The 12,422-nt window shown below is 36.2% G+C and overlaps 1 protein-coding gene, 1 long non-coding RNA gene and 4 other non-coding genes across 9 annotated transcripts; 5 read left to right on the top strand and 1 right to left on the bottom strand.

The window, feature by feature from the left end:
* The first annotated feature begins 1,005 nt into the window (after nucleotides 1–1,005).
* On the top strand, nucleotides 1,006–1,077 carry trnah-gug (transfer RNA histidin (anticodon GUG)). The gene has a single exon. It is a non-coding gene; the product is annotated as a tRNA-His (tRNA).
* A 405-nt stretch (nucleotides 1,078–1,482) lies between these two features.
* Nucleotides 1,483–1,695, top strand: LOC117430030 (small nucleolar RNA U3). Its single transcript, XR_004548519.3, has one exon. It is a non-coding gene; the product is annotated as a small nucleolar RNA U3 (small nucleolar RNA).
* A 1,365-nt stretch (nucleotides 1,696–3,060) lies between these two features.
* LOC131700580 (uncharacterized) lies at nucleotides 3,061–4,620 on the top strand. The gene is made up of 2 exons (XR_009308432.1): nucleotides 3,061–3,603; nucleotides 3,952–4,620. It is a non-coding gene; the product is annotated as an uncharacterized LOC131700580 (long non-coding RNA).
* On the top strand, nucleotides 3,325–3,537 carry LOC117429973 (small nucleolar RNA U3). The gene has a single exon (XR_004548464.3). It is a non-coding gene; the product is annotated as a small nucleolar RNA U3 (small nucleolar RNA).
* Nucleotides 4,408–4,620, top strand: LOC117429962 (small nucleolar RNA U3). The gene has a single exon (XR_004548453.2). It is a non-coding gene; the product is annotated as a small nucleolar RNA U3 (small nucleolar RNA).
* A 1,128-nt stretch (nucleotides 4,621–5,748) lies between these two features.
* On the bottom strand, nucleotides 5,749–12,368 carry LOC117429736 (dual oxidase maturation factor 2-like). 4 transcript variants are annotated; one of them, XM_058998827.1, is made up of 8 exons: nucleotides 12,167–12,368; nucleotides 10,226–10,383; nucleotides 9,606–9,663; nucleotides 8,304–8,438; nucleotides 7,878–8,085; nucleotides 7,188–7,402; nucleotides 6,902–7,095; nucleotides 5,749–6,291 (listed from the first exon to the last, which is right to left on the bottom strand). In XM_058998827.1, the coding sequence occupies exons 2-8, from the start codon at nucleotides 10,370–10,372 to the stop codon at nucleotides 6,286–6,288; spliced, it is 963 nt and encodes a 320-aa protein (XP_058854810.1). In that variant the 5' UTR covers nucleotides 10,373–10,383; nucleotides 12,167–12,368; the 3' UTR covers nucleotides 5,749–6,285. The 4 variants fall into 4 exon arrangements, with proteins under 4 accessions (XP_058854810.1, XP_058854813.1, XP_058854811.1 ...); XM_058998830.1 differs by having other exon boundaries at nucleotides 6,920–7,095; nucleotides 12,167–12,366; XM_058998828.1 differs by lacking the exon at nucleotides 12,167–12,368 and adding an exon at nucleotides 11,505–11,609.
* Nucleotides 12,369–12,422: the final 54 nt, after the last annotated feature.

Below are 12,422 nucleotides of genomic sequence, written 5' to 3'. Positions count from 1 at the left end.
CATATTTATTTTGATTTATCTTAATAATAATCCTAGTAAACCGTTTCTTTACTTGCCAAAGGATGCTATTTGAGTCGGTGCAGTATAATCGCACGTGGTGGTGGAAAGTATTGCACCATTAAAGATGAATCAGTCTTGGCAGTTTAAACCTATTGTCTGCTTCTGTTTTAATTGTATTCCTCTGTTAAAATGTTTAGTAAAGAAACTGCTGTTTGCATATGTTGTATTCTTTACATTTAAAAAAAAAAAAAGATTTGTGTGTGTGGTGTGTGTGTATACATATATAATATACACACACACACTACAAATTGTATTTATCGGTTTAAATTAAATGCAAAAGTGACATTTAAAACCAGAATAGAAATAGTCTTGTGGTTTCAGTGTTGACCAGTTATTATGTAGGTAGGACATGTGAACAGCAAGCATAGGGCTATGGAAACCAACAGCACATCGTTTGTATAAAATGAAACTGTTGTGGCGCCCTTTGCTTTTTATATTGCTATGAACTGATTGCAGGTGTTTATCACTAAACATTTAACAGACCTGTAAATCTGGCCGATGTATTATTCTGTCATCTGTAATGATAGCTGATCGGAAGGAATTGCTTGTAATTTCATTCATATCTTGCATTACTTTATAACATAGGCTATAGAGTTAATTAAGGGAAGAGGTTATAAAAATTAAAATAATGGCTAAAGTAAGCGGCATTCCCTAATAAAAATTAGGCAATTGAGACACAGCCAATGAAATATTACAGCGAATGTTATAAATAATAATGTACATTATTTGTTTTGTACCGCTACCGGTGTGGGTGTTTTTCACACGTGACTCGCGATTAACTTTTTCCGGTCAGACTCAATTGGTTTCATTCCAAACCATTGCAGCAGATCTCGATTATAAACTGCAGTCCAGTATACTATGCTTGTGTATTGATTTAGAGAACGCGTGTACATACACTCATAAACTCATTTTGGTTGCCTGTGCTTTCGGTGCCCATAGTAGCTCGCCGTGATCGTATAGTGGTTAGTACTCTGCGTTGTGGCCGCAGCAACCTCGGTTCGAATCCGAGTCACGGCATTGCGGTTAAACAATGTCACGGCAATTGGGTTCGTTTTTAATTGTCCTTTTTTTCCCAACACATAACAGCATCACATGGACTATTTAAATAAATATTACGTTTATTCTGTCTGGATTGTTTAACTGTAAATATTTTAGCACACAATAATGTTAGACGCTGATAGGCTGTTTCGATACAAGATGCAAATGAGGTACACACATGGCATTCTGGGTATAGTTTAAACTTCCAACTATTTGACTGTATTTTTTCATGTAAAGTTTAATTATATAGGTTTTCGTGATTATAAGCTATTTATCTGAATCAAATCACTACTATATAATCTACCAAACAACATGTTTAAAGAACACCCTAAACAGGAAATATGTTTTTATCAGTCGGATCTTTAGTTCGGCATGTCTAAAATTAAGACTATACTTTCAGGGATCATTTCTATAGTTTGTTACTAGTGAAATGCGTTTCTAAAGTGTCTGGTCTCGCTAACCATGTTGAGGAGTCACAGTGTTCTCTTCTGAGCGCGAAGCGGGTCTTGAATGCTGCTTTACTGTAGCTGTTCCTGACCATTGATGACCGTTCTGCCTTCTTTCGAGGGTGGAGGAAGAGAACACAGTCTGAGTGGTTAACAACATTTTATAAGCAGTGGAAAAAAGAAAGTGCCTCATTTTCTTGATTTGTATTGTTAAATGCAAAAGTCTCAATGTTTCTATTAATTCAGCAAATGCAAACCCCATGAAGCTTTTTATGACGTCTCAATATAAGTATGAAACTGCAGCCGAAAATGATACATCGCTTGGTGTTTCACAACCCAAAAATGATGATAAAGCTCCATAGCCCGTGTGAAATTTCACTGATCTGATAACGGGCAGTCTAACTTGACTGTGCTCAAATTAATAAAATGGGAATATATGTTGTGAACATGCCTGTCATTTTACACTTCTAAAAGACTGAAAACTGTTCTACAATAGTAGCACATTCATTTAGAATGCATAAATTACAATGAAACAGCTTGTGTTCTGATTTATCCAAAGAAAAACTAATTAGGAACTTAACGGGTTAATGAAACTAGCACATGTTACACACTTTGAAGTCTGCTATGTTTCAAATTCAACATTATCACACAGCTGTTGTCACTTTAAAACAATGGTGGTTAGGACAATGCATACATACCTACTTCCAATAAATCACAAGTTTGGGAGTAACTTAACCTCTAATTTGAACGCTGAGAGAGTAAAATGTATTTTCAGGGGGTACAATGCCACATTACCCTGAAGTCATGAGTAATCTCGATACATACTGTACAATCTTGGTGATGGGGTATGCATTAAATATAGCCTTCCATTTTAACTGCAATGTTACTTTGAACTCCCGTACAACCACGTGCGTGTTTTTTCGAGGTATCACACTGACTGCAAATTAATTACGTTACTTATATTTTAACCTTACATTTTTAAACTCAGTGAACATGTTACAACTTCAATATAAAGCCATGCAGACAAATCAACTAAGGAAATGCATTGAGATTGGATGTTTGATGGGTTGGTTTTTTCTTGTGTACAGATCCTAGTAACTGAATACATGGTATTCTGGGAGATGTAGTTGTTGGTGGAAGTTTTAGGGGGGACAGGCAAGCTATGCGTGTTTTTACGCATTGCATTTCAATTTAGTGTGTAAAGTTTATCTGAACCGCTGCCTCTACCCATAGAGGACCGACAAGGTGTGTTTATGTAATCTGATACGTTACATCTAGACTGAACTATTACGGTTAACAAAATTAGACTAAGTTATCATAACAATAGATCTATAGTTAAAAGAACATTTAAATAAGATGACAGTTAAAAATGCTCCAAAAATGACAAAGTAGCCTGTCTTCAGATTAGGACAATGGCACTTTATGGGTTAAGAAACACATTTGCAGTAAAACCCTTGAAATCACCAGCGCCTTCCTCCTCCCTCAATACTATGCAGGTGGGCGGGGACTGAAACCTCCCCCGGCTAGCTAGATAGGTGATTGGTTGTTAATTTAAATTATTCATAGAGAGGTGCACACTGGTTATTACTTAATTTCTCTTTTTTACATTATACTTTAATTGAGTGGTTATTTCATTATGTGAATGTTGTGTTTGAAACGCATTGACAATTATTTACATTAGTATGAACAAGTGGAGTACCAAAAAGGAAACTGAATTACACACCGTCACTAGGGTGATACATGCCGGGAGTAGGGAAGTTGCTTTACCCGTTTGTTTTTTAAGACTATACTTTCAGGGATCATTTCTATAGTTTGTTACTAGTGAAATGCGTTTCTAAAGTGTCTGGTCTCGCTAACCATGATGAGGAGTCACAGTGTTCTCTTCTGAGCGCGAAGCGGGTCTTGAATGCTGCTTTACTGTAGCTGTTCTTGACCATTGATGACCGTTCCGCTCTCTTTCGAGGGTGGAGGAAGAGAACACATTCTGAGTGGTTAGCAACATTTTATAAGCAGTGAAAAAAGGAAAGTGCGTTGTTTCTGTATGTGTAATTATACACAGGTAAGTTTAACGAAGATGGTACCTGTCAAAATTACATGTGTAACGTTCCTGCAATTAATGTCGCAGGCCATTCCTAAATGAATTCCCCTTTTGAAAGTGTAACCCCTATTCATACAGGGTGGGCACTCACATAAAGCAAAGCAGCGGGGTAACATCTGAAGGGTTTTACAATAATTTATTAATATCAGTTTATCAGTTGTTTGTGTTTTGTTACGACTGAATTGCTTTTTTTGTTGACAAATTGCCATGTTAATTTAATTGTAAAAAAAACAACGTGTTGTATTTATTTGTATTTTTTGTTGTCTGTATTTATGTATTGATTTGCATTTATTTTTTATTTCCACGCAGATGTACACTAGTGGGCACTGGAGACATTCTACCTTCCCTGTAAAAGAGAAGGAAGCCTTACAGAAAAATGCAGCTCTTCTTACTATTCAGTGAACCAGAGAGCCAAAAAAAAACCAACCTGTCAGCTCCTTGAATACCGAAAAGCGACGTGGCAGAGTTCCTGTTGAACTAGACAGCAGCGACTGAAACCTTCTGTACTGGTTCAGTGATTGGCTGTTGGCCAACATTATGCAAATACATTCTCACACCGGGTCTTGACTAAAGCATTCATTTCAGAGCAAAATGTTTATGATTATTTAACATTGTGAATTATTTTAACTACTTTTGTTGTAGGCACTATATAAATTAGCATGTTTAAGACATGTGGTCTGCTGTAACAGACAAGTATGCATTAGACACCCTCACCTGTGTGTTTGGTGCCAGCAACATGGCGATTGCTTTACCCGTTTGTTTTTTAAGACTATACTTTCAGGGATCATTTCTATAGTTTGTTACTAGTGAAATGCGTTTCTAAAGTGTCTGGTCTCGCTAACCATGTTGAGGAGTCACAGTGTTCTCTTCTGAGCGCGAAGCGGGTCTTGAATGCTGCTTTACTGTAGCTGTTCCTGACCATTGATGACCGTTCCGCTCTCTTTCGAGGGGGGAGGAAGAGAACATGTTCTGAGTGGTTAGCTTAACAAATTGTTAATAACAAAAGCAGTAGTGAAATAAAAACGAAGACTTGAGGCAATAAATATTAAATAATGAAGTGGTGCTGATTTCATTTGAGGACCGATTTCTTTGAAATCTGTTACTTATATTTCCTGTTGAACCAAATTTCTAGTAACATGTTATTAAAACGTCTTCAAACATAATAAATATGAAACCATTGCATGTCGTTGTGCTGATTGGAGAACAAGCTGCTTTTAAAACATATTTAGCTGCCATCTAACTGTTATTTAATTGTTTTCTTTAACTATATTGTTATGCTAATCCACTAATTTTGTCCACCTTCTACTAGATGTTTACAAAGTAGCCTGTCCTCAGATTAGGAAAATGGCACTTTACGGGTAAGACACGCATTTGCAGCAAAACCCTTGAAATCACAAGATCCTTCCTCCTCCTGAATACAAATTATACAATAATACAAATTATTAATACAAATAATTACTGATGATGGGAAAATTCTACATGAAACATTAGACAGTTGATCCAATATGTAATGTAAGAAAAGTAAACACATATTTCAAACTTTTTGATTATTATACGGATGTAAAAGAAGTTCTACCATGCATTCATCTTGGTATTGCATGTATAATCATTTCAATACTGCTTTAGAAAGCAGTGCATTGTATGTAATTTGCAGTAACCCTAATATAATTTAGAACCATACCAATGGAGATGTATGCACATACTGTGTATAGTAATGCAATACAATCGTCTCTTATTTGTAATTAACACGCAGCAACCAAAGACACAAACAATTGCAATTTGGCAGATTTTTTATTTTTTTTTATTCCAGATGCCTCACTATATTGTTTTACAAGTATTACACTGGGAACGAAATCCATCATAGAACATTATTCATAAAACAACAAAATCAAATGTTTACTTTGCAGAGTTTCTCAGTAATCTCTCTGCACCACAAAGCAGTTAATACATTTCATACCCCAATATGTATTTTGCTACTGAAACAGTATTCTTTGGGAAGCTGATACGTACATATTCTTAATCTCTGTGGTAATGGGTGTCTGTTTTAACAGTTCATTGTGCTATCATACAAGAGGCCCCTCTATGTGTGCAGTGACATTCTGAAGCAGTTTGTATTGCCTTTGCCTGTTCTTCATGATCACTTTGTGTCTACACAGGACTTGTGGATAACAACAACAACAACAACAACATATATAACTGAATTGCCTGAACAATTTTATTAATTAATTATTTATCATTTAAAATATAACTAAATAAAAATGACCTGTATTTTAAATACAGCCCTATTCTTCTTAATAAAGATATTTCTTTTTATACTCTTTTCTTTTACACACATATACAGTAGCAGTACAGCAGAGCGCCTCCTGCTGGCCACAGAGCCACAATTGTAACGAAGGCGTGGCCTCCTGTTATTGAATGCCGAGGCAGTCCACAATAATGCAGGAGTCCATTCCTTTAGCCCTGCAGACTGAATGGCGTTCTTTTTCTTCTGATGAGACTTAAATGTGGAGCTTCATAGAACAGTTTTCCCAGCATTTTAACAAAACAAGACGCATTACTAGTCATCTTGTGCAATTAAGAAATGTATTCAGGTTGGGCTCTTCTTTAAGTCAAGCTGCATGCGTTGAGTGAAATCTTCCATAGCTAAAGCTGTAAAAACATGTAAAAAAATAAATAAAAACATGCTTAATATTTATATAATAATATCACTATGTACTCAGAACTGCAGTTTTAATGTACAATAGTTTCTATTCCTTCTTTAAACACACACTGTTTAAATTGTTAGGCTATATTTGCACCTTAACTTGCACTTATCTGCTCCCTATTTTACTGTATTTAATCCTGCACTTAACCTAATCTTTAGTATCTTGTATTTCACTTGCACTCGTATCTAACCCTGATGTAACTATCAACACTGTTATCTGCTCTTGAACTGCCGCGATATCAAATCGTACTGTGGTTTGTATATGCTCTTATTAAGTCATTGTATTTTGTATCTTGCTCTTAATTGTACTGTAAATCTTGATATGTATTTTTTGTATACAACTGTAAGTCGCCCTGGGTAAGGGCGTCTGCTAAGAAATTAATAATAATTCTATATATATATATATATATATATATATATATATATATATATATATATATATATATATATATATATATATTATATATATATATATATATATATTTGGAAGCAAGTGTTACTGACTCCCACCCACTGAGATGCTTGTATTAATGCTGATCATGTCTTAATATTTACTGGTACAGACACTCTTACATCTCTCAATGGTAACACGTTATCCTTTTCCAGAAAGCTTTCATTAAGGTAGCATTCAGTGATGTGGGTGTCATCATCCTCGTCCCCTTCATTCGTTGTAAATAAAATCTTTAACTTCTGCGGAATGAAGACGTCCATCAGAATCACGGCTCCTCCAATGAGAATGCACAGAATCCCTGCAGGAAGGAAGCGCACTATGATTCTAGTGTCCTAGTCACACGAGGCACAAAACCATTTGAGACCGGAGCCATTTAAACTCAGTACTCACCTGTTACTAGTGACAGCCAGAAAGATCCGCCAAAGACAGTCTCCAGCGACACGGTGCCCAAACTGATAGTGCAATACGGTACATTGTGGATCGTGGCAAAGGAAATCAATGAAAAGATGATGAATGCTCCTGTTGTCACTATCATATAGCCCCCATACAAAATAACTGGCATGGAGAAGAGAACGTTGGAGATGAGCCAACAGCAGAATGCCGTCCTGTGGGATGGAAACAAAAAGTCATTACAGAAAGCATGTTTATTTATTTATTTAACATCATAGGAGCATCCTGGGGGGCAGTCAGCTTTAGGAAACGGGACTGCAACCACACACTCTGAAAGCAAGCTCCTTACACACTGCATGAGAAGTTAAAGAGATTTTAACTTCCTCTTACCAGCAGGGGTCAGCATTCATAACGGCAGTGCACCAAACAACAAAATAACATTGATCCTATTCAGTAACTTCTTTTTGTGTAATTCTGAAACAGGAAAATATGCTCTTCTCAACACCTCCAATAACCTCAATATAGAAAACAGCTATCTTATATGATCTTATATACTGCACAGAGCATTAGTTACTAGTGTTCCAAGAATCAATTTGCAAGAATAAATGAGTATTATGCATGCACTTGTTCAGCTGTCCAAAGAATCATATTGCACAGCGTTACTTTACTATGCAAGTATGTGTATCTTACCACATGGTAGCTGATGCGTACTGTCCCGAGTACTTGTATTGGAATAATAGACCACAGGGGCTGTCTTGAGTGAACTTCTCTGCAATGTACAGGATTGGGTTGGGAAGACCTCTCTCTAGAGCTTTAACATAGTCCTCCTCATAGTCCTCCGTCCACTGGAACATTTCATTGTAGTTTATAGTTTCATTTAGTTGCCTCACTGGATTGCCTTTTGGAAATACAATTATAAGAACTGTGCTGAGGATTGTATATGAACTGGTGCATAGTATGTCAGTAGAACCTTTTAAACATAGGTCAAGATATTTGCAATCGAGAGAGCAATTAGCACCACATGCTATTATTGTCATTATCTAATAGTTTCAACAGCACTCAAGTCAGTATCTGAGTCAGGTAAACTGGATATTAACCCAGCAATTAAAGTCTTACCTTTAAGTGTTACATTGATCCCATCAAACCCCACATGTAGTCCGATCTCAGCACTAACCATGGCATTGCTGAATGACTTATAAGTTGTGTTTGTTTTAATATAGCCAGTCGCCCAGTCACTTGTAAAATTGACAGCTAGGAACAAAAAAAAAAAGATATTTAGGTGTACAGCACACATCGTCTGGCAAAGTTCTTTTGGAAAGTTTTGTAAATGTCCATTATTTAGTTTTACTCAGTCCTGTCATTTCAATGTATAATTCAGCTTCAAAGGCAAGCACACTTGGAAGTCAATAAAACATTTTATGGTAAGCAGTCCCACAGACTACACGACAGTACTTCTGGAATGGGGCCCTTTAATTGAATAGATTTCCTTATTTCACAAGGGGGCGCTGTTGTCAGTGTCACACCTGGCAACCTGACATTTCCCTTATTTTGCAATCATACTCAGCACTCTAATCACCTGAGCTGTATTATAGGATTTCAGGACCAGGAACTGCGTGTATTTACATGTTGCTAACCAGGAGTCAATTATAACTCCCCAAACAGAATATATGCCATTTCTGAAACGTGTCATTCAATACATATTTTTAGTGAGGCAACTAATGCTTCTAAAAAGCTGAGCGTGACAAATGCTTTGTCTTAATTTAAACAGGTACTGTATATTAAATTCAAATATATTACACCATGTAACAATTATATATTTTTTTGTTCCTGGGTAGTAAGTGTTATTTCCTAATTGTGTATGCCTCAAAAGTATAGAAAATGGCTATTATTCCCCACAAACTTTGCTTTTGTGACCAGGACAGTGATATTTTGAAATTTACCTATTTTCCAGAACATTCCAGATAGATTCAGTGCTGAGTAAACTTGGAGTAACGTCTAGAACTTTCCAGTAATATAAATAGTAGTATAAATACAGGGGCCTTAAGCCCACCAGTTCAGTTTAGTTCCAGCTGCCTAAGTGGATACATATCTGCATTTTTCTGAGATGGCATCAAGAGGCTGCAAGCATCCGGCAGACACATTTTGCTATGTCTGCGGCCAATTTATCAAGACAAGAGTGAAAAAGTACTCCGTGGAAGCATCTGCTAAGATGTGTGAGGCCTACATGGCATATTTTGGCATGCCTGTCAGGGATCAAGACTTTTATCCCTTTTATCTCAGGGTTCTGCATACATTGCAGGAAAACATCTTGTTTCAAAATGACACTGATAACGGCCCTTTCATCTAGAATTTAAAATTCAAATTGAATTTAAAATTCAAACATCAATCAATGAATTGTCTACTTGAAAAGAAACTTACCAACAGTGACCACACCAATGAAAAGACTGAGGACAATTCTGAACATCCAAAACAGCCTCTATAAGGATGAAAGACGTGTCAGTGATAACACAGTGCAACAGATAAGCAATACTATATACAACCAATACAATATTGTACACAACAGAAAGAGAAATACGGTTTCAACAAATTAATTCAATAAACAGAGCATAGACTATTTTACATTTTTTTATTATGATTCAATATATATATATGATGTGATAACTGGATACATTCATATTATCCTTATTCATTTTGTTCACAATAACTGGACGGAAGACAATCCGTTTCACCGGTATTATAGATAACAAAGCAGACCGTAAATCGTAAAGTGTTTATGAGGAAACAAAATAAGAAACTCAGAAAGTTAACACTGCTGAGTTTATCCTAAAGATAATATGAAATAAGCTGACGTCATTTATATCCATAACAGTTTCATGTATTGCCGAATCGAACTCATTACTTTGGTACATAAAGCAAGCGAATCGCGGGAAGTGATCATAGCATACTGATTTCATAGTTTTGACAGGTAACCTTCTAACTAAAAAAAAAAAAAAGAAGAAAAAATTCTGAAAGCCTGCAATCTCGCAAATGTAACGTACCCCTTTCCCTCGGATTCCAGGTAGTATAACAAGGAAACTGCAAGCAAGGACTAAAAACACCAGAATGACTATGAGCTGGCTGAGGTTGAAGATGAAGGGCGTCCTTTGTTGAGGGTAAAATGGATAAATGTCATTGTAGAATGTCATCTTTCAATGAGCTGAAACAAACACGGAACAGTGAAAACAGTTATTCAGTGCTTCTCGCTGACCAGAACTCTAACATGCTGTCTGCAAACGTTATTGTCTTTGTTAAAAATAAAGACAGGAAAATCAAATAATGATTTTTAGCTGGTTGTTTTTTTCACAAGAAAGTTATAGACTAGTCATTAAAATGTGCGTCCTTAAACAGCTTCTAATGTGTTCAAACTGTATACTACTTTATCTTTAGAATATTTTTTAAAATATTATATTTAATATTATTCTAGGCAAAATATGATATACCATCGCGTTGTGGAAATCACGTGGATTATATATATATATATATATATATATATATATATATATATCACATAACACGACTAAAAACTTACCTAACTTTTAACCAGTGATATCGGTATATTGAGCAATTGGAATTTATTAAGATCTCTCCGGGGACCAGTGATGTGCATGAAAAGATGGTGAGTTTTGATCCTTTCTCTTTTTATAGCCCCCTCCCAGATATCATAAAGGATGATGTTATATTTACTTAGCTTGTGCAGGAAATATCTGGGGAATTTTGGTGGCAAGATTTATGTAAATAATATTTGCCCAGCCCAGTGACCCTGTGCCCACTTCTTCAGGAAATCCACGAGTCACTCTGAAGCAAGACCTCTGTTCAGTGTTCTTTGTCTTCCTATCGGTAGGAGCTGAAGGCTAGTCTCTATATAAAGCCTGTTGGTATGCATTGTTCTGTAGTGTCTGGTGCTGTTTTATCCAGTTGTCTTAAAACAATACTGTATTACTGAATAGATTAAGTATATGCTATTTTGTTTTTACGATTTTCTAAAAAAAAAAAAAAAAACACTCAAGAATTTTGACTACATTAACCGACCAGCCGGAGCAACGCACTTAAAGGTATTTTATTTTATTACATTTATAAATGCCGTTTGCTAATAATTTGCATTAAATGCAAAAGTAAAGATAGGTATGTTTTCAAATAGGAATTACAATCTGATACTGGCATGCTATTTTTGGGCAGCCAATTATCTATTCTGCGTGCCCATCCAAGATACTGGTATTTCCAAAAGATGGCGCTCTTGAACCTTTGCAGGTCCAGCCTTCAAATCATGAAACTATTCACCTGGAAATCCGTTAGATCGGTGGTTCCCAACCCCGGGACCGGGGACCAACTGTGTCTGCTGGTTTTCCTTCCAACTGAGCTCTTAATTACTGAACTAGACCCTTAATTGAACTGATACTTTGCGTAATTAGACCTTTTTAATTGTTTTCAGCTCTTAAACAGTTACAGGGTTCAAGTTACTTATAAACTGTCACAGCTAACTTGAAATATGCAACTGTTAAGACCGTAAAACAATTAAAAAAGTCTAATTACGCAGAGTATCAGTTCAATTAAGGGTCTAGTTAAGTAATTGAGAGCTCAGTTGAAATGAAAACCAGCAGACACAGGGGGTCCTCAGGACCGGTTTGGGAGCCACTGCGTTTGATGATGCCCACAGCTACAACATTTCAAACTATTTATCTATGAAGTTTCACCTTTTTGACACATTTGAACTGGCGCTTTTTTTCCCATCCAATTCGTTGTTGTTGTTTTTTTCCAAGGACATTTTTATTTGTGTATTATTTTAATTACATTATATCTATGTATGCAACATGTATTCTCTCAAATACGCATTATTCAGCATCCCATAGCTTTTACACTTCCTACAGACAAGTAAATAACAGAAGTTAATACTTCTACCCAACGTGTCTGCGGCGGGACAGAAAAGCACACCTACAACTTACCTGCTATAGGCATTATCTTATCGTCCCGTTTCCATTGGCTCTTCTAGTAGTCGTAAGTTTGCACATTGGTAACCTCTAGCACGGCATGCTCCTGGTTTATTTTCCTTAATGTTTCCATTACCGAGTATTCTTCAGAACATATTCCGTTTCCAAGCCTGAGTAATCCTGCAATTATGTGAAAGAACAGAAAATAAAAGTCAGAGCATCGCAAATGTTGAATCTTGAAATCCTCATCACATGTCTCATTAGGGAAATT

This window comes from Acipenser ruthenus, chromosome 24, assembly GCF_902713425.1.
Source record: "Acipenser ruthenus chromosome 24, fAciRut3.2 maternal haplotype, whole genome shotgun sequence".
NCBI classification, from domain to species: Eukaryota; Metazoa; Chordata; class Actinopteri; order Acipenseriformes; family Acipenseridae; genus Acipenser; species Acipenser ruthenus.
The sequence above is the reverse complement of the archived record's forward strand: the minus strand, read 5'-3'. Positions and strand labels throughout refer to the sequence as shown.

Bases quoted from the DNA above. Each gene is read 5' to 3' on its own strand.
- LOC117429736 (XM_058998827.1), bottom strand. From the start codon at position 10,372: ATGACATTCTACAATGACATTTATCCATTTTACCCTCAACAAAGGACG. The intron at 8,086-8,303 runs GTAAGACTTTAA...TATTTCCAAAAG, and splicing joins GATCAATGTAACACTTAAAG to GCAATCCAGTGAGGCAACTA. The intron at 7,403-7,877 runs GTAAGATACACA...TCCATCCCACAG, and splicing joins TACGCATCAGCTACCATGTG to GACGGCATTCTGCTGTTGGC.